At 47.7% G+C, this 21584-nt stretch overlaps 1 protein-coding gene across 1 annotated transcript; it reads left to right on the top strand.

Moving 5' to 3' along the window:
* Positions 1–946: 946 nt before the first annotated feature.
* LOC104676033 (oligosaccharyltransferase complex subunit OSTC-like) lies at positions 947–20818 on the top strand (the record flags this gene model as incomplete). Its single annotated transcript, XM_030942357.1, has 4 exons — positions 947–1080; positions 2782–2914; positions 13239–13711; positions 20746–20818. Coding segments are annotated over exons 1-4 (813 nt in total), but the record flags the coding sequence as incomplete, so codon positions are not given.
* Positions 20819–21584: the final 766 nt, after the last annotated feature.

The following is a 21584-nucleotide window of genomic DNA, read 5'->3' on the forward strand; positions in this document are numbered from 1 at the left end:
CTTAAAACTGCTCTGAAAACAATAGTTGCAGACTGGGTGCAGCGACTCATGCCAGTAATCCCAGCACTGTGGGAGGCTGAGGTGGGTGGATCGCTTGAGATCAGGAGTTTGATACCAGCCTGAGCAAGGTAGTGAGACCCTGTCTCTACAAAAATAAGTAATTTTTAAAATTAGCCGGGCGTGGTGGTGCATGCCTGTAGTTCCAGCGACTGGGGAGGCTGAGGCAAGAGGATTTCTTGAACCAAGGGGGTGGAGGCCGCATTGGGTAGTGATAGCACCACTGCACTCCAGCATAGGCAGTAGGGCAAGGCCTTCTCTCAAAAAACAAATGAACAAAGAAAATATAAAGTCAAAATGGCTAAGCCAGGCACAGTGATGACCCTGTACTCCCAGCTATTCAGGAGCCTGAGGTGGGAGGATGGATAGGGCCCAGGAGTTTGTGGTCAGCTCAGGCAAGACCTTATCTCAAATAAATTAATTAATTAATTAATTAATTAAAAATAAAATAATAAAATAAAAAATAAAGAAAAAATGGAAAAGGTGGCAAATTTTTTTTTTAGACGGAGTCTCCTCTGTTGCCCAGGCCGGAGTGCAGTAGCACAATCTCGGGTCACTGCAACCTCTGCGTCCTGGGTTCAAGCAACTCTCCTGCCTCAGCCTCCCGGTTATTTTTATATTATGTGTTTTCTACCACAATTTTTTAAATGCTGCCGATAATACAGCCGGCCTCCGAGAATTTCTGGGTGGTCGTACAGAAATCACCGATAGAAGGCTGAAATCACTCTCACATCCAGCAGAGCCCCTGCGTAAGGCTGAACCCAGGAAACGAGTCTCTGGACACGCATCCAAGCCCAGCGCAATCCCTGCTCACATCCACTGCTCCAAGCTCCCTGGACTCTCATCTGAAAAGTGGGTATCTCCGCAGTCCGCCCAGGGGGCCAGGCTGATGCAACAGCGCGCGCGCATTGCAGAGGCCTCCTTCCGGGACCCCGAACCGTACGGCCCGACGTCGACAGAGGAGGGGGACACCCAAGACTTTTACCAGACTACTTGCGACGACCGAGGAGCCCTGGATCCGAGGCAACGAGGCTCACTGCAAGCAGTCGTGAGCTGGAGCTGTGGGATCTTTAAAATGGCAGCGGGATACGCTGAGACCCTATTAAATCCTGCGCCGGCAGGGTGGGACTGACAGGGCCGGCCGGGTGGGCGTATCTGTAGTGATGCAATCAGGCGTTACTTTTTTTTTTTTTTTTTGGGTAGGGGGAGACAGGGTCTCTCTGTCGACCAGGCTGGGAATGCAGTGGTACAAACACGGTTCATTGCAGCCTCCACCTTCTGGGCTCAAGCTATCCTCCCACCTCACCAGCTCAGCCTCTGGAGTAGCTGGGACCACAGGTGCGCCCACACGCACAGATAATTTTTTTACTTTTTGTAGAGATGGGGGATCTTCATATGTTGCCCAGGCTGATCTCAAACTTTCTGGCCACCAGCAATCCTCCCGTCTTGGCCTCCCAAAGTGCTGGGATTACAGGCTTGATCCACCACGCCAGGCCATTTTAACCTTTTTTTTATTTTTCGAGATGGACTTTCGCTCTTGTTGCCCAGGCTGGAGTGCAATGGCACGATCTCTGCTCACGGCAACCTCCGCCTCCCGGGTTCAAGTGATTCTCCTGCCTCGGCCTCCTGAGTAGCTGGGATTACAGACATGAGCTACCACACCCAGCTAATTTTGTATTTTCAGTAGAGACGGGGTTTCACCATGTTGGTCAGGCTGGTCTCAAACTTCTGACCTCAGGTGATGCACCTGCCTCAGTCTCCTAAAGTGCTGGGATTACAGGCGTGAGCCACCACGCCTGGCCATTTTAACCATTTTTACAGGTAGTGTTTGGTGGCGTTAAGTACATTCACATTGTTGTACGACCATCACCACCATCCATCTCCCAAGCTGGTTTCATCTGGCAAAACTGAAACTCTACTCACTGGCTCCCTCTTCTCCTCTCCCTGCAGTCCCTGGCAACCACCGTTCAACTTTCTGTCTCTGTAAATTTGACGACTCTAGGCTCTTCATATAAGTAGAATCATACAATATTTGCGAGTGGATTGTTTCACTTAGCGTCATGCCCTCAGAGTTCATCCGTGTGGCAGCGTGTGTCAGAATTGCCTTCCCTTTTAAGGCTGAGTCATATTCCATTGTCTGGACATGCCACGTTTTCCTTATCAGTTCACCCACGGATGGACATCTGGGTTGTCTTCACTTTAGGGCTATTAAATAATGCTGCTATCAACATGGGTATCCAAGTATCTTTCAATGCCCTGCTTTCTTTTGTTTTTGAGACGGAGTCTCACTCTGTCGCGCAGGCTGGAGTGCAGTAGCTGATCTCGGCTCACTGCACGCTCTGCTTCCTGGGTTCACACCAGTCTCCTGCCTCAGCCTCCCGAGTAGCTGGGACTACAGGCACCCGCCACCACACCCGGCTAATTTTTTGTACTTTTAGTAGAGACGGGGTTTCGCCATATTATCCAGGATGGTCTCGATCTCCTCACCTCATGATCTGCCGCCTCAGCCTCCCAAAGTGCTGGGATTACAGGCGTGAGCCACCACGCCTGGCCTTCAATACCCTGCTTTCAATCTGTGGAGGTATATACCGAGAAGTGGCATTGCTGCGTCATACAGTTCTAAGATTTTTTTAAGTGTTTGAATCCATTGATCATTAAAGACCCTGTGAAGTAGGGGTTGATCCCATAACATGGGATCCCACTCACACTCCTACTCTCTCTTAGTCTTACCCACATCAGCTTTCTACAGTCTACCCAGACATTCAAGTGTCAGGGACCCCCAAACCAAGCTAGTCACAAACTGCAAAAGGGGGAGCTAAAGATTGCTGATATTTGTGAATTCACACAAGAAAAACATGTAACGGGCTGGGAGTGGCAGCTCATGCCTATAATCCCAGCACTTTGGGAAGCCAAGGCGTGCAGATCACTTGAAGTCAGAAGTTGGAGGCCAGCATGGCCAACACGGTGAAACCCTATCTCTACTAAAAAAAAAAAGAAAAAAACATTAGGCGGGTGTGGTGGCAGGCACCTGTAATCACAGCTGTTCTGGAGACTGAGGCAGGAGAATTGCTTGAACCTGGGAGACGGAGGCTGCAGCGAGCCAAGATTTTACCATTGCACTCCAGCCTGGGCGACCGAGCAAGACTCCATCTCAAAGAAAAAAAAAGCATTTAATAAGCATCCTACACACATGTAGCCCTGTGCATAAGGACCTTAGAAGATAAAGGTGAGTGAAACTTGGTCCCATCTTACAAGAAGCTCTGTTTGCCAAGAGAGCTGAGCATGCAGGCAGAGAGGTGCAACATAGGTAAGAAGTACTACTGTTCATAGAAGTCAGAACATGGGAAGGAGAAGGAGAACCTGATTCCCAGATAGAAAAACAACCCAGGGCCGGGTTCCGTGGCTTACACCTGTAATCCCAGCACTTTGGAAGGCTGAGGCAGGCGGATAACGAGGTCAGGAGTTCAAGACCAGCCTGACCAACATGGTGAAACACCGTCTCTACTAAAAATACAAAAATTAGCTGGTGTGGTGGCACACACCTGTTAATCCCCGTTACTCAGGAGGCTGAGGCAGGAGAATCGCTTGAACCTGGGAGGCGGAGGTTGCAGTGAGCCAAGATTGTGCCACTGCACTCCAACCTAGGTGAGAGAGCAAGCTTCATCTCGAAAAAAAAAGAAAGAAAGAAAGAAAAAAGAACCCTGCAATCAATCTACCAGGAGTTGTAGGTATGTAGTCTCTAGGTGGCACGTGCCACCACACCTGGCTAATTTTTGTATTTTTAGTAGAGACAGTATTTGGCCATGTTGGCCAGGCTGGTCTTGAACTCCTGACCTCAAGTGATCCACCAGCCTTGGACTCCCAAAGTGCTATGACAACAGGCATGAGCCATAGTTCCTGGCCAATAAAATTGATAACTGATATGATGATCGTTACCTACTCCATGCATGTATCAAAATATCAAGTGCCCCATAAATATGTAAAATTATTATCTATCAATTAAGAAAAAAAGTTCCACCGGGCGTGGTGGCTCACACCTGTAATCCCAGCACTTTGGGAGGCTGAGGCGGGCGGATCACAAGTTCAGGAGATGGAGACCATCCTGGCTAACACGGTGAAACCCTGTCTCTACTAAAAGCACAAAAAATTAGCCAGGCGTGGTGGTGGGCCCCTGTAGTCCTAGCTACTCGGGAGGCTGAGGCAGGAGAATGGGGTGAACCCGCGAAGCGGAGCTTGCAGTGAGCCGAGATTGAGCCACTGCACTCCAGCCTGGGCGACAGAGCGAGACTCCGTGTCAAAAAAAAAAAAAAGGACAGAGCGAGACTCCATCTCAAAAAAAAAAAAAAAAAGAAAAGAAAAAGAAGAAAAGTTCCCTTCATTGGCTGTTTTAATTTTATACCACCCTGAGTGAAATCTTGCCGCTTAGAAAGTTTAGCTGCGGAGTTTAGATTATAGTGAAAGTTTAGCTCCAGAAGCAGGAGCTCTGCCAGGGGGAGGGTGCGGGGTTGATGTGGAGTCCCAGCTTGTACAACCAGCGGCCCGCGGGCTGCCTGCAGCTCAGGATGGCTTTGAATGCGGCCCCACACCAATTCATAAAGTTTCTTTTTTTTTTTTTTTTTGAGACGGAGTCTCGCTCTGTCACCCAGGCTGGAGTGCAGTGGCCGGATCTCAGCTCACTGCAAGCTCCGCCTCCCGGGTTCACACCATTCTCCTGCCTCAGCCTCCCGAGTAGCTGGGACTACAGGCGCCGCCACCTCACCCGGCTAATTTTTTGTATTTTTAGTAGAGACGGGGTTTCACCGTGTTAGCCAGGATGGTCTCGATCTCCTGACCTCGTGATCCGCCTGCCTCAGCCTCCCAAAGTGCTGGGATTACAGGCGTGAGCCACCACGCCCGGCCCATAAACTTTCTTAAAACATGATGAGTTTGCTTGTGATTTGGGGTTTTTTTCAGCCCATCAGCCATCCTTAGTGTATTTTATGTGTACCTGAAGACAATTCTTCTTCTTCCAACGTGGCCCAGGGCAGCCAAAAGACTGGACACCACTGATTGTAGGCAAATGAGGCCACCTTCACACAGAGCACGGGACACTGTTTTGTTTTTGTTTTTCTTTGAGCTGGAGTCTCGCTCTGTCTCCCAGGCTGGAGTGCAGTGGCACCATCTCAGCCCAATGAAACCTCCGCCTCCCAGGTTCAAACGATTCTCCTGCTTCAGCCTCTGAGTAGCTGGGATTACAGGCACTCAACACCACGCCTGACTAATTTTTGTATTTTTAGTAGAGACAAGTTTTCACCATGTTGGCCAGGCTGGTCTCGAACTCCTGACCTCAGGGGATCCACCTGCCTCGGCCTCCCAAAGTACTGGCATTACAGGCACTAGCCACCGAGCCCAGTCACAAAGTGACCTTCTTAAAAAAAAAAAATCCTTTTTGCAAGACAAAAAGTGCTCTCATGGTAATTTCTTTAATTTTTAATTTTTTTTTTTTTTTTTTTTTTTTTTTTTGAGACATGGTCTCACTCTGTCACTCAGGCTAGAGTGCGGCAGGCTCAAGCCACCCTCCCACCTGAACCTCCCGAGTAGCTGGGACTACAGTCACACGTCACCACACCCAGATCATTTTTGTATCTTTGGTAGAGATGGAGTTTTGCCGTGTTGCCCACGCTGGTCTTGAACTCCTGGGCTGAAGTGATCCACCCGCCTCAGCCTCCCAAAGTGCTGGGATTACAGGCGTGAGCCTCCACACCTGGCCCTATTATTTATGGTGGAGATAAGGAGATGATTACGGTATGATTTCATGCCTTCCACAGTTTATCGACATAAAAAGGGATTAAAAAAAAAAATTGACAGTGCTTAAGGAGGAGAAGAATAACATGAACACACTTCATGGAATGCACTCCATAGGCGAAGTACATTAAGCGAATAGTGAGTGAGTTCCAAATTGTTAAAGTCCTGATGCTCACAGGATGGAGAAGGACTATGTGAAAAGTAAAATCTAATTCAAATTTGAAGTGAACCAGCCGGGCACGGTGGCCCACGCCTGGAATCCCAGCACTTTGGGAGGCCAAGGCAGGTGGATCACCTGAGGTCAGGAGTTCGAGACCAGCCTGACCAACATGGTGAAACCCCGTCTCTATTAAAAATACAAAAATTAATGGCCAGGCGTGGTGGCTCACGCCTGTAATCCCAGCACTTTGGGAGGCCAAGGTGGGCGGATCACCTGAGGTCGGGAATTCGAGACCAGCCTGACCAGCATGGAGAAACCCCGTCTCTACTAAAACTAAAGAAAAATTAGCCAGGTGTGGTGGCACATGCCTGTAATCCCAGCTACTCAGGAGGTTGAGGCAGGATAATCGTTTGAACCCCGGAGGCGGAGGTTACAGTGAGCGGAGATCATGCCATTGCACTCCAGCCTGGGCAATAAGAGTGAAACTCTGTCTCAAAAAAAAGAAAAAAAAAATTAGCTGGGCATGGTCATGGGCACCTGTAATCCCAGCTACTCAGGAGGCTGAGATAGGAGAATTGCTTGAACCCAGGAGGTGTAGGTTGCAGTGAGCCAAGATCGTGCCACTGCACTCCAGCCTGGGTGACAAAGTGAGACTCCACCTCAAAAAAAAAAAAGAAAAAAAAAAGTAGGCTGGGTGGTGTAGTGGCTCACGCCTGTAATGCCAACACATTGGGAGGCCAAGGCGGGAGAGTTGCTCGAGCCCAGAAATTCAAGACCAGCCTGAGAAACATAGGAAGACCCTGTCTCTACAAAAATTTAAAAATGAGTGGGCGTGGTGGCATACACCTGTAGTCCCAGCTAGTTGGGAGGCTGAGACAGGAGGATGGCTTGAGCCTAGGAGGTTGAGGCTACAGTGAGCTATGATCCTACCACTGCCTGGACAACAGAGTGAAACCAGTCTCAAAAACTAAACACAAAAAACAGCAGCATAGAAATGGAATTGGACATGGCTGGGTGCGGTGGCTCACGCCTGTAAGCTGTTTGGGAGGCCGAGGCGGGTGGATCACTTGAGGTCAGGCGTTTGAGACCAGCCTGGCCAAACATGGTAAAACCTCGTCTCTATGAAAAATACAAAAATTAGCCGGGCCTGCTGGCAGGCGCCTGTAATCCTAGCTAATTGGGAGGCTGAGGCAGGAGAATGGCTTGAACCCGGGAGGCGGAGGTTGCAGTGAACTGAGATTGCGCCACTGCACTCTAGCCTGGGCAATTGAGTGAGACTCAGTCTCAAAAATAAAAAGAAAAGAAAAGAAAAGAAAATACCCCTCTCTATGTTAAAGAATATAAGAAAGGAAGGAAGGGAGGGAGGGAGGGACGGAGGGAGGAAAGGAAAGAAAATAAAAGAAAGAGAAGGAAGGAAAAAGAAAAGAGAGAGAGAGAGAGAGAGAAAGAGAGAAAGAAAGAAAGAAAGAAAGAAAGAAAGAAAGAAAGAAAGAAAGAAAGAAAGAAAGAAAGAAAGAAAGAAAGAAAGAAAGAAAGAAAGAAAGAAAAGAAAAGAAAGAGAGAAAGAAAAGAAAGAGAGAAAGAGAGAGAAAGAGAGAGAGAGAGAGAAAGAGAGAGAGAGACAAAGAGAAGGAAAGAAAAGAAATAGGATTGGACAAAACAGGTCTGACCTAAAGGTCACACACCGCAGAGGGCGGGCGGATGGGGAACCCAGCAAACCTGTCTCTCTGGATTCCTCCTGGCCTTTCTGAGCAGACTTCCCTCCTGCTGGGCAGAGGGCAGAAGCCTCTCTGGAATGAGAGTCATAGACTTAAAACCAAACAAGATAGGACAGGAATTCCTTTATGGTCAGTGTTTACAGGGAAAGATGGAGGGAAAATTAGTCAGAGATTTTAGGTTTTATGGCGGGATTTGGGGAAAAGGGATTCTGGTGTCCACGGCTCACTTTAGGAAAGACTGTTTCTAGTTTCTATGGCCAGCCTTGGGGGAGAATGAGGGTCAGGAAGAAATTCTGCTTCTGAAGCTGCTTCGGAAGACTTCGTTTTGAGGTTTCCGTTTCTGAGCCCCAGTATGAGCCTGCCACAGTCTAAGCTTTCAAAGCATCTGTCAAACTCTTGTGTATCTATCCTTTTTAAAGTCCAGAATCAACAACTCACATACGGGGTCCAAGAGGAACGGGAGAACGTGCGAGATCGTTGTTGTTGCTGTTTTTGTTGTTGTTGAGATGGAATCTCGCTCTGTCACCCAGGCTGGAGTACAGTGGCACCATCTCAGCTCACTGCAACCTTCACCTCCCAGGTTCTAGCAATTCTCCTGCCTCAGCCTCCTGAGTATCTGGAATTACAGGTGCGCACCACCACAGGTGGCTTTTTATTTTTTATTTTTTATTTTTTATTTTTAGTAGAGACAGGGTTTCACCATGTTGGCCAGGCTGGTCTCAAACTCCTGACCTCAACCCATCTGCCCACCTCAGCATCCCAGAGTGCTGGGATGACAGGCATGAGCCACCATGCCCGGCCTCACGTGTGAGATCTGATTAAGAAGTTACGCACCAGAAGGAAGGGAAGAGTGTACTGCACAACCCCAAACGTTGTGTTTGGAATCATTTCAAACCTACATAACAAGAGTTTCACAGGGAATTGGGACAGAAGATGGCCCCTAATAAGCCCCCCTAAATAATTCTCAAATACCACTTCTCTTATGACTAAGGAGATTGAGGATTTTTTTTCCCTATGTTTGTTGGGCACGTGGATATTTTGCCTTTGTAAAATATGTGTCCAAGACTTTTGCCCATTTCTCCATTTGGTAGTATTTCCTTTGGTTTTTTGTTTTTTGTTTTTTGTTTGAGACAAAGTCTCACTCTGTTGCCCAGGATGGAATGCGGTGGCCTCATCTCGGCTCACTGCAACCTCTGCCTCCTGGGTTCAAGCAATGCTCCTGCCTCAGCCTCCAAAGTAGCTGGGACTACAGGTGCGCACCATCACACCTGGTTAATTTTTGTATTTTTAGTAGAGACAGGGTTTCACCATGCTGGCCAGGCTGGTCTCAAACTCCTGACCTCAGGTGATCCACCCACCTCGACCTCCCAAAGTGTTGGGATTACAAGCATGAGCCACCACGCCCGGCCCATTGGTTAGTATTTCTTTCTCTGGCTCCATTCCTCCCTCCCTCCTTCCCTTCCTTGCTTCCTTCCCTCTTTCTCTCTCTTCCTTTCTCTTTTCTATGGAAGTTATTTCTCTCTTTTTTTTTTTTCTTTTGAGACAGGGTTTCGCTCTGTTGCCCAGGCTGGAGTGCAGTGGTGCGATCTCAGCTAACTGCAACCTCCACCTCCTGGATTCAAGCGATTCTCCTGCCTCAGCCTCCCAAGTTGCTGGGACCACAGGCATGTACCACTGTGCCTGGATAATTTTTATATTTTTAGTAAAGACAGGATTTCACCATGTTGGCCAGGCTAGTCTTGAACTCCTGACTCAGGTGATCTGCCTCTCTCGGCCTCCCAAAGTTCTGGGATTGCAGGCGTGAGCCACCGTGCCCGGAATTACATTTTAGATATAATTCCTTGGTTGCATGTCTTTTCCCACTCTGTGGATTGCTTTTTCAATTTCTTAATAATGTCCTTTTAAAACCAAAAGCTGGCTGGGTGCAGTGACTCATGCCATAATCCCAGCACTTTGGGAGGCCAAGGCGGGCGGATCACGAGGGCAGGCATTCAAGACCAGCTGGCCAACATGGTGAAACCCTGACTCTACTAAAAATACAAAAATTAGCTGGGTGTGCTGGCGCATGCCTGTTAGTCCAGCTACTGAGGACGCCGAAGCAGGAGAACCACTTGAATCTGGGAGGCAGAGATTGCAGTGAGCCGAGATTGTGCTACTGCACTCCAGCCTGGGCGACAGAGCGAGATTCCATCTCAAAAACAAACAAAAATACAGAAGTCCTAGAAAAAAATAAAAAATAATAAAAACAGAAGTCCTGGCTGGGCTTAGTGACTCACACCTGAAATCCCAGCACTTCTGGATGCTGAGGAGGAAGGACGGATAAAGGCCAGGAGTTCAACAGAAATCTGAGCCACAGAGGGAGACACCATCCCTAAAACAATCTTTATTTTTAATTAATTAATTAATTTTGTTTTTGAGACAGAGTTTCACTCTTGTTGCCCAGGCTGGAATGCAATGGCGTGATCTCGGCTCACCACAACCTCCACCTCCTGGGTCTCGGTTCAAGCAGTTCTCCTGCCTCAGCCTCCTGAGTAGCTGGGATTATAGGCACGTGCCACAACACCCAGCTAATTTTTGTATTTTTAATAGAGACAGGGTTTCACAATGTTGACCAGGCTGGTCTCGAACTCCTGACCTCGTGGTCCGCCCGCCTCTGCCTCCCAAAGTGCTGGGATTACAGGCATGAGCCACGGCGCCTGGCTATTTTTTATTTATTTATTTTTGAGACGGAGTCTCACTCCGTCACCCAGGCTGGAGTGCAGTGGTGCAATCTCAGCTCACTGCAACCTCCGCCTCCCAGGTTCATGCCATCCTCCTGCCTCAGCCTCCTGAGTAGCTGGGACTACAGGCACCCGCCACCATGCCCTGCTAATTTTTTGTATTTTTTGTAGAAATGGGGTTTCACCATGTTAGCCAGGATGGTCTTGATCTCCTGACCTCGTGTTCCGCCCGCCTCGGCCTCCCAAAGTGCTGGGATTACAGGCGTGAGCCTCCGCACCCGGCCTAAAAGAATCTTTAAATTGTCCATGAGAGGTGGTGAGTGCCTGTGGTCCCAGCTACTCAGAGGCTGAGGAGGCAGGATCTCTTGAGCCTGGGAGTTTGCGGCAGCAATGAGCTATGCTCTTACCACTGCACTCCAGCCTGGGTGAAAAAGTACGAAGACCCTTAACAGGTGGACCACAGTGGCTCACACCTGTAGTCTCAAACTTTCAGCGGCCTAGGCGGGAGGATTGCTTGAAACCAGGAGTTCAAGACCAACCTAGGCAACATAGCGAGACCTTCATCTCTATCAGAAGTTCGAAAAAGAAAAAGAAAATTTTTTTTAATGAAACAGAAGTCCTTAATTTTATTTTGTTTTCTAAGACATCCTGTTATAGCAAGAAGTCCTTAATTTTAATATAGTCTAATTTATATATTCTCTCCATTGTAAACATTTTTGGGTCCTATATAGCAAATCTTAGCTTACCTCTCTACAATAAAGACATTCTTCTATGTTGTCTTCTAAAAGAAAACATTGTTTTAGTTTCTGATTTTAGGTCTGCAGTTCATCTTTATTTGATTTTTTGTGTCTGGGATTAGGTAGGGTTAAGATCATTTGTGGGCCGGGCGCTATCACTCACGCCTGTAATCCCAGCACTTTGGGAGGCCAAGGCAGGGGATCACCTGAGGTCAGGAGTTCGAGACCAACCCAGCCAACATGGTGAAACCCCATCTCTACTAAAAATACAAAAAAAATTAGCCAGGCGTGGTGGTGTGTGCCTGTAATCCCTGCTACTCGGGAGGCTGAGGCAGAAGAATCACTTGAACCCGGGAGGCAGGGGTTGCAGTGAGTCGAGATTGCACCACTGCACTACAGCCTGGGCAATGAAAGCAAAACTGTCTCAAAAAAAAAAAAAAAGATCATTTGTAGTCAGACATGGTGGCTCAGGCCTGTAATCCTAGCACTTTGGAAGGCTGAGGCAGGAGGATCTCTTGAGTCCAGGAGTTTCAGACCAGCCTGGGGGACATAGGAAGACCCTGTCTATTTTTTTTTTTAATTAAATATATACTTTTTCAAAGATCATTTGTGGTGCTATAGTTGTGGGCATTTAATCTGTGATTTACTTTGCTCTGTTGATCTGTCTATAATTTTTTTTTTTTTAGACGGATTCTTCCTCTGTCACCCAGGCTGGAATGCTTCAGCCTCCCAAAGCCACCATGCCCAGCTAATTTTTTGTACTTTTAGTAGAGACAGGGTTTTACCATACTGGCCAGACTGCTCTCGAACTCCTGGCCTTAGGTGATCTGCCCGCCTCAGCCTCCCAAAATGCTGGGATTACAGGAATGAGCTACTGTGCCCAGCCAGATCTGTCTAATTTTTTTTTCCTTTGAGACGCAGTCTCGCTCTGTCACCCAGGTTGGAGTGCAGTGGCATGATCTTGGCTCACTGTAACCTCTGCCTCCCAGGTTTGAATGATTCTCCTGCCTCAGCCTCCCGAGTAGCTGGGATTACAGGTGTGCACCACCACGCCCAGCTAATGTTTGTATTTTTAGTAGAGATGGGGTTTTGTCATGTTGACCAGGCTGGTTTCGAACTCCTGACCTCCAGTGATCTGCCCGCCTTGGCCTCCCGAAATGCTGGGATTACAGGCGCAAGCCACTGTGCCCGGCCCAGATCTGTCTAATTTTAAAGAATGTATGAAGATTCAGATTTAGATTCCTGCTATTATGTTATGGGAAATCTTTTCCTAGTTTCTTCTGATTAATATAAACCCTTACTTTTATTTTTATTTATTTTTTTACTACAGTCTTCTCTCTTTTATTACTTTTTATTTTTCTTAATTTTAATATAATGAAATGTTCAATTTTTCCTGTTATGGTTAGCATTTTTTTCTTCTGCTTAAGAGGTGTTTCCTGGCTGGGTGTGGTGGCTCACACCTGTAATCCTAGCACTTGGGAGGCTAAGGTGGGAGGATCACTTGAACCCAGGAGTTTGAGACCAGCTTGGGCAACATAGTGAGACCCTTTTCTCTGTTTTTTAAAAATTAAAAAAAGAGGTGTTTCCCTAGCATGAAGACATGAAGCTCTTCTGTAAACTGTATTGTTCTGCCTTTAACATTTCAATCTACAACCCACTGGAATTAATCTTCTGTATAAATAGCACGGGGTGGAGGTCAAACACCTTTTTTCCATATGGATGTTGAGCTGTCCCTGTGCCATTTATTTAAAAGACTGTCCTGGACCTGGCGCGGTGGTTCACGCCTATAATCCCAGCACTTTCAGAGGCCGAGGCGGGTGCATCACCTGAGGTCAGGAGTTCAAGACCAGCCTAACCAACATGGCAAAACCCCATCTCTGCTAAAAATATAAAATTAGCCGGATTTGGTGGCGCATGCCTGTAATCCCGGCTACTTGGGAGGCGGAGGCAGGAGAATTGCTTGAACCTCAGAGGCGGAGGTTGCAATGAGCCAAGATCGCACCGTTGCACTCCAGCCTGGGCAACAAGAGCGAAACTCTGTCTCAAAAATAAGAAAATATAGAGGCCAAGAACAGCCCTTGCTGCCACCAGCGTGGGAACTTTGTACTGTGTCCCGTTCTTAGTGCTTAAATGTCCCAACCTGAAGCTGAAGAAGCCGCCCTGGCTGCACACGCCGTTGGCCATGACTGTGTATGCTCTCGTGGTGGTGTCTTACTTCCTCATCACCAGAGGAATCATTTATGATGTTATTGTTGAACCGCCAGGTGTTGACTTTATGACTGATGAACAAAGGCATCAGAGGCCAGTAGCTTTCTTGGCCTACAGAGAAGGTGGACAACATATTACGGAAGGACTTGCATCCAGCTTCCTGTTTACAATGGGAGATTTAGGTCTCATAATCCTGGACCGATCGAATACACCAAATATCCCAAAACTCAATAGATTTATTCTTCTATTCATGGGATTTATCTGTGTCCTATTGAGTTTTTTCATGGCTGGAGTATTCGTGAGAATGCAACTGCCGGGCTATTTGATGTGTTAGAGCGCCTTTGAGAAGAAATCAGTGGATCCTGGATTTGCTCCTGTCAATGACGTTTTAAAGGCTGTCCAATCCTCTAATATGAAATGTAGAAAAGAAGGAACAGCAGCAGTAAAAGAAATATCTAGTGAAAACACAGGAAGTGTATTGAAGCTTGGAAGAGAATTTCTTCTTGGTATTAAAGAGACAAGTTTATCACAGTATTTTTTTTTCTTGCTGAGCATATTGCTATACCAACGATGATGAGTGGCATTTTCTTCTTAATTTTTCTTGTCTTTAAGAAACTATAGATGGCCTGGTGCGGTGGCTCAGGCCTGTAATCCCAGACTTTGGGAGGCCAAGGTGGGCGGATCACGAGGTCAGGAGATCGAGACCATCCTGGCTAACACGGTGAAACCCCGTCTCTACTAAAAAATACAAAAAGCTAGCCGGGCGAGGTGGCAGGCGCCTGTAGTCCCAGCTACTCGGGAGGCTGAGGAAGGAGATTGGCGTGAACCCGGGAGTCGGAGCTTGCAGTGAGCTGAGATCCGGCCACTGCACTCCAGCCTGGGCGACAGAGCGAGACTCCATCTCAAAAAAAAAAAGAAAAGAAAATATAGGCCGGGCACAGTGGCTCATGCCTGTAGTCCCAGCACTTTGGGAGGCCAAGGTGGGCAGATCACGAGGTCAGGAGTTCCAGAGCAGCCTGGCCACCATGGTGAAACCCCGTTTCTACTAAAAATACAAAAATTAGCTGGGCGTGGTGGCGGGACACCTGTAATCCCAGCTACTTGGGAGGCTGAGGCAGGAGAATCACGTGAACCTGGGAGGCGGAGCTTTCCTGAGCCTAGATCGTGCCACTGCACTCCAGCCTGGGTGACAGAGTGAGACTCTGTTTCAAAAAAAAAAAGAAAGAAAAGAAAATACACTCCATACCTACAACTACAGTAGCAAATAAAGTGATTATTTTTTACAACCCCCTTAACATTTTTTGGAGGTGACGTTTCTGATTTTCAGAAATTAACATAAAGTCAAGAAGCAAGATTCCATGAGCTAAGAACTCTGGACAGCTGGTCAGCTTTACCTATGGTGCTTTGGCTTTAACTAGAGTGTGTGATGGTGGATTATTTCAGATAGGTGTGTAAGACTGTTTCCTGAACAATAACATGTATGAAAGGAGCAGAAATAAATACTTTTTCTAATTAAAAAACAAAATAAGAAAAAACAAACACAAAATACTACTGTGGTCATGGTAGCTCATGCCTGTAATCCTAGCACTTTGGGATGCCAAGGTGGGTGGATTGCTTGAACCAAGGAGTTCAAGGAGTTGGAGACCAGTCTGGGCAACATAGCAAGATCCCATCTCAAAAAAAAAAAAAAAAAAAAAGAGTACTAAAGACTCAGAGATAGAAAAATGGAAATTATTCATATTGCCTCCAGATTTTTTTTTTTTTTTTTTTTGACAGAGTCTTGCCCTGTCACCCAGGCTGGAGTGCAGCGGCACAATCTTGGCTCACTGCAGCCTCCACCTCCCAGGTTCAAGCAGTTCTCCTGCCTCAGCCTCCCGAGTAGCTGGGATTACAGTCATGCGCCACCAAACCCAGATAACTTTGTATTTTTAGCAGAGACGGGGTTTTGCCATGTTGATCAGGCTGGTCTTGAACTCCTGACCTCAGGTGATCCACCCGCCTCGGCCTCCCAAAGTGCTGGGATTACAGGCGTGAGCCACCATGCCCGGCCAGTAGTCTTTTATCCTTGTAACAGATTCATCTTTTCTAGGGAAATGGAGCTCTTTCACTTTCGTGTCCTTTTTATGTCCCCATTGATTGCATCTCTGCCTCCATTCTGTTGATCAGAATGACACTGACTTAATTTGGGTTCTTTAAAGCAGACACTGATACAAAGGCTTGAGTTCCAGAGGTTTATTTAGAATGTGATCCTAAACCAAGAGGGAGGTAGCAGGGAGAGTAAGATAGGGAAGGATGAGGAGCCAACACCTTATCTAAGGACATGTTGAGGCCGGGCGTGGTGGCTCACGCCTGTAATCCCAGCACTTTGGGAATTCGAGGCGGGCAGATCACAAGGTCGGGAGTTTGAGACCAGCCTGGCCAACATGGAGAAACTCTGTCTCTACTAAAAGTACAGAAAAAAGGCTGGGCGCAGTGGCTCACGCCTGTAATCCTAGCACTTTGTGAGGCCACGATGGGCAGATCACCTGCGGTCAGGAGTTGGAGACCAGTCTGACCAACATGGAGAAACCCCGTCTCTACTAAAAATACAAAAATTAGCCAGGCGTGGTGGCACATGCCTGTAATCCCAGCTACTCGGGAGGCTGAGGCAGGAGAATCGCTTGAACCTGGGAGGCGTAGATAGGTTGCGGTGAGCCAAGATCACACCATTGCACTCCATACTCCAGCCTGGGTGACAAGAGCGAAACTTCATCTCAAAAAAAAAAAAAAAAAAAAAAACCCAGAAAAAATTAGCTAGGCCTGGTGACAGATGCTTGTGGTCCTAGCTACTCAGGAGACAAAGGCAGGAGAATTGCTTGAACCTGGGAGGCAGGGGTTGCAGTGAGCCGAGATCAAGCCACCGCACTCCAGCTTGGGTGACAGAGTGAAACTCTATCTCAAAAAAAAAAAAAAAAAGAAAGGATAAGTTGCTGAAGCCTGTGAAGAGGGCAATGGGGGCTTGATTCCTTTGAAGCCTGTTGAAGACTGTTTACGCTACCTCATATCATCCCTTGCCTCATCCCCTGCCACAGAGATGAAAGCCTCATCCCCTGCCACAGAGATGAAAGGCTGGGACATTTACGTGCCTAATTTCATCCCACATTGCCTGAGGGTTTCCCTGAGACATGCTGACTTCCTGCAATTCAAAGCTGTTTTCTTCTTCAGACAGGGTCTCACTCTGTCCCCCAGGCTGGAGTACAGTGGCACGATCTCGGCTCACTGCAAGCTCCGCCTCCCGGGTTCACGCCATTCTCCTGCCTCAGCCTCCCTAGCTGGGACTACAGGCCTCCGCCACCACGCCCGGCTAATTTTTCATATTTTTAGTAGAGACGGGGTTTCACCGTGTTAGCCAGGATGGTCTCGATCTCCTGACCTCGTGCTCCACCTGCCTTGGCCTCCCAAAGTGCTGGGATTACAGGCGTGAGCCACCGTGCCTGGCCTATTTTCTTCTTTAGATAGGGTCTTGCTCTGTTACCCCAGGCTGTAGTGCAGTGGTACGATCTTGGCTCACTGCTACCTCTGCCTCCTGGGTTCAAGAGATTCTCCTGCCTCAGCCTCCTGAGTAGCTGGGATTGCAGACATGTGCCACTACTCCTGGCTAATTTTTCGCATTTTTGGGTAGAGATGGGGTTTCACCATGTTGGTCAGGCTGGTCTCGAACTCCTGGCCTCAAGTGATCTGTCTGCCTTGGCCTCCCAAAGTGCTGAGATTACAAGTGTGAGCCACCCCGCCTGGCCAAAGCTATTTTCCATTTTTAATTTTTTGTTGTTGTTGTTTTGAGACCAAGTCTCACTCTGTTGTCCAGGCTGGAGTGCAGTGGCACGATCTCTAAATGTGTTTTTCATAGAGATGGGGTTTCACCTTGTTGCCCAGGCTGGTCTCAAATTCCTGACCTCAGGTGATCCACTCACCTCAGCCACCCAAAGTGCTGGGATTACAGGCGTGGGCCACCATACCCGGCCTGCCAAAGCTATTTTCTGTGGGATAAAGGACATCAGAAAGGACCCCAGAGCAGAATGTGAAAAGATGTATGGCACGTGCTTGAGGTGAGAGTATGGTAGAATCAAGTGAGTCTCTGCTTTCATGAGACTGAACAGTGAGGCTCAGGTTAAAATTAGAGGTGTTCAAGAGAGTATAGTATGGACATCTGCTACTGAACAATCCTTGTGCTTCTTGAAAATGCTCATTTCCATATTTTTTTTATTTTTCATTTATTTTCAGATACAAGGTCTCACTCTGTCACCTAGGCTGGAGTGCAGGGGCACAATCAAGGTTCACTAAAGTCTCAACCCCCTGGGTTCAAGCAATCCTCCTGCCTCAGCCTCTGGAGTAGCTGGGACTACAGTTGTGTGCCACAGTACCCCGCTAATTTTTTTATTTTTTGTAGAGGCAAGAGCTTGCTATGTTGCTCAGATTGGTCTTGAACTCCTGGCCTCAAATAATCCTCCCACCTGTGCCTCCCAAAGTGCTGGGATTACAGGCATGAGCCACTGCATCCAGTCTCATTTCTATATGTAAGTTCATTTAGCCATTAAGCCTTTAAGGAAAGATTCAGCCACGATCTATATAAAATTTTCAATACAGGCCAGGCACGGTGGCTCACGTCTATAATCCTGGCACTTTTGGGAGGCCGAGGCGGGCTGATCACTTGACGTCAGAAGTTCCAGACCAGCCTGGCCAACATGGTGAAACGCTGTCTAATAAAATCATTAGCTGGGCATGGTCAGCACCTGTAATCCCAGCTGCTGGGGGGGTTGAGGCAAGAGAATCGGTTGAACCTGGAGGTAGAGGTTGTAGTGAGCCAAGATCGCGCCACTGCACTCCACCCTGGGAAACAGCGAGACTCTGTTCCAAAAAAAATATAAAAGGCAATCTTTCCTAGAAAAAAATTATTTTCTGAACATTCTTGGGCACGCATTTGTATACTGCTATAGCTATTTAAAATTTTCAATACAATAATGTTTACCAGAGCAAACTACAATCCTCATTGTTATGTGGCCCCCCAAACCATTACTGATACTCATCTGTTTCCCCCACGTCTTCTACATTTCCTCCTGGTGGGCCAGTACTTCATTTTTTGTAACTCATTTGTCTGCAGGGGTGACGCAGGCCTTTGTTTCTGAAAAATCTGAGTCCCGGGTTGCTAGGCAGGAAAAGGTTAACTAGTCTATAATCCATTCTTTCTCCAAACCTGGTGGTGTCTGAGGAGACATCCCTTGGTCAAACTTCTTTGTAAACATGCTAATCAGATCTCATGGTATTTATTAGAGGAAAACAACCAGAGATTCTTATCCGTGAGATGCTTTCAGCAGGATATACTTGTTCTTTCTTAATGTCTTGCCGTAAACAAGGAGTTTAGGGGTTTATGAGCATGAGCTGCTGGAAAATGTCAGTGTCACATACTTAGTTATCAGAGAGAGAGAGAGAAGGGCTGGGCATGGTGGCTCATGCCTATAATCCCAGCATTTTGGGAGGTTGAGGCAGGAAGATCACTTGAGCCCCGAAGTGTAAGATCAGCCTAGGTAACATAGTGAGACTTCGTCTTATTAAGAGTCTTATTCCACCATCCCTTGGTTTTATCTCAGTTACTGTACTGTTACTGGGCTGTGGTTGTGCAATTTCCTGTTGGTCACAGGGAATTCTCTGAGTTCCAGACAAGAACCTTCCTGCCCCAATATGCAGCAGCAACCCAGGCTCTTCATAATTCTCGTGGTTCATTCTCCATGCCAGCCAGCTACCTCGTTTCTCTGCCCAGTGCTTAATCAGCCTGTAGAGCCCAAAGTCACCAGGCAGAAAACCTCACTGTGTTTCTTGGTGGAAGTGTTCCCCCTTCCAAAATGAAGACATCGTGCCAGATAAGGTTTGACGACAAGAAGCACAATTTCTTCAAGTGGGTCCCTAGACAGGGTATTGATAAATGCCCATTCTATTTCACTCCCTGGGAGCTACACCTGTGTATTCTAACTACTAGGGTCACAGTCCCTTATACTGACTGTTGGTTATAAGCAGATACTGCATCTTAGAGGACAGCACCCCAACCCCATGGGACGTTATACCTGAGATGATACTTCAGTTGAGTCCTAAAAAAAGCCATTCCTGGCCCGGGCGCGGTGGCTCACGCCTGTAATCCCAGCACTTTGGGAGGCCGAGACGGGCAGATCATGAGGTCAGGAGATTGAGACCATCCTGGCTAACATGGTGAAACCCTGTCTCTACTAAAAATATGAAAAATTACCTGGGTGAGGTGGCGGGCGCCTGTAGTCCCAGCTACTCAGGAAGCTGAGGCAGGAGAATGGCATGAACCCAGGAGGCAGAGATTGCAGTGAGCCAATATCACGTCACTGCACTCTAGCCTGGGCAACAGAGCGAGACTCCGTCTCAAAAATAAATAAATAAATAGAAAGCCATTCCTGGCTGGGCGAAGTGGCTCACGCTTGTAATCCCAATACATTGGGATTACACTTGCCAAGGTAAGTGAATTACCTGAGGTCAGGAGTGTGAGACCAGCCTGGCCAACATGGTGAAACCCTGTCTCTACTAAAAATACAAAATTAGCTGGGTGTGATGGCAGGCACCTGTAATCCCAGCTACAGGAGGCCGAGGAGGGCAGGTGATCACCTGAGGTTGGGAGTTCGAGACCAGCCTGACCAACATGGAGAAACCCCATTTCTACTAAAAATACAAAATAATCCGAGCGTGGTGGCACATGCCTGTAATCCCAGCTACTTGGGAAGCTGAGGCAGGAGAATTGCTTGAATCTGGGAGGCAGAGGTTGCAGTGAGCAGGGACCGCACCATTGCACTCCAGCCTGGGCAACAAGAGTGAAATGCCATCTCAAAAAAAAAAAAAAAAAAAAAAAAAAAAAAAAAAAGCTATTCCTGACCCGGCACAGTGGCTCACACCTGTAATCCCAACTCTTTAAGATAACACTTGTCAAGGTAAGTGAATTACCTGAGGTCAGGAGTTTGAGACCAGCCTGGCCAACATGGTGAAACCCTGTCTCTACTGAAAATACAAAATTAGCCGGGTGTGATAGCAGGCACCTGTAATCCTAGCTACCCAGGAGGCTGAGGAAGGAGAATCTCTTGAACCCAGGAGGTGGAGGTTGCTGTGAGCCAAGATTGCGCCATTGCACTCCAGCCTGGGTGACAAGAGCAAAACTCCATCTCAAAAAATAAATAAATACATAAAAATAAAAAATAACCATTATGTTATCCCATGATGGCAGCTATTTCTGTGTAAGATAATAGATATGTGATATAAAGAGTGTATTTCGTATTAATGCACTGATTGTTGTACTTTTTTTTTTTTTTTTTTTTGAGACAGAGTCTTCCTCTGTCGCCCAGGCTGGAGTGCAGTGGCGCAATCTCAACTCACTGCAACCTCTGCCTCCCGGGTTCAAGTGATTCTTCTGCCTCAGCCTCCTGAGTAGCTGGGACCACAGGTGCCTACCACCACGCCCAGCTAATTTTTGTCCTTTTTTTTTTTTTTTTGAGACGGAGTCTCGCTCTGTCGCGCAGGCTGGAGTGCAGCGGCGCGATCTCGGCTCACTGCAAGCTCCGCCTCCCGGGTTCAGGCCATTCTCCTGCCTCAGCCTCCTGAGTAGCTGGGACTACAGGCGCCCGCCACCGCGCCCGGCTAATTTTTTGTATTTTTAGTAGAGACGGGGTTTCACCGTGGTCTCGATCTCCTGACTTGTGATCCGCCCGCCTCGGCCTCCCAAAGTGCTGGGATTACAGGCGTGAGCCACCGCGCCCAGCCAATTTTTGTACTTTTTTAGTAGAGACGGGGTTTTGCCATGTTGCCCAGGCTGGTCGCAAACTCCTGGCCTCAGGTGATCCACCCTCCTTGGCCTCCCAAAGGGCTGGGATTACAGGCACAGGGAGCCACCACGCCCAGCTGTATTTTTGTTTTGTTTTTTGTTTTTTTGAGACAGAGTCTCACCCTGTTGCCCAGGCTAGAGTGCAGTGGCTTGATCTTGGCTCACTGCAACCTCGGTTCACTGAAGCCTCCCAGTTTCAAGCCATTCTTTTACCTCAGCCTTCCGAGTAGCTGGGATTACAGGCGTGAGCCACCGCGCCCGGCCTTTTGTTTTGTATTTTTAGTAGAGACAGAGTTTCACCATGTTGGCCAGGTTGGTCTTGAACTCCTGGCCACAAGT

The sequence above is a fragment of the Rhinopithecus roxellana genome, chromosome 12, assembly GCF_007565055.1.
Source record: "Rhinopithecus roxellana isolate Shanxi Qingling chromosome 12, ASM756505v1, whole genome shotgun sequence".
NCBI classification, from domain to species: domain Eukaryota; kingdom Metazoa; phylum Chordata; class Mammalia; order Primates; family Cercopithecidae; genus Rhinopithecus; species Rhinopithecus roxellana.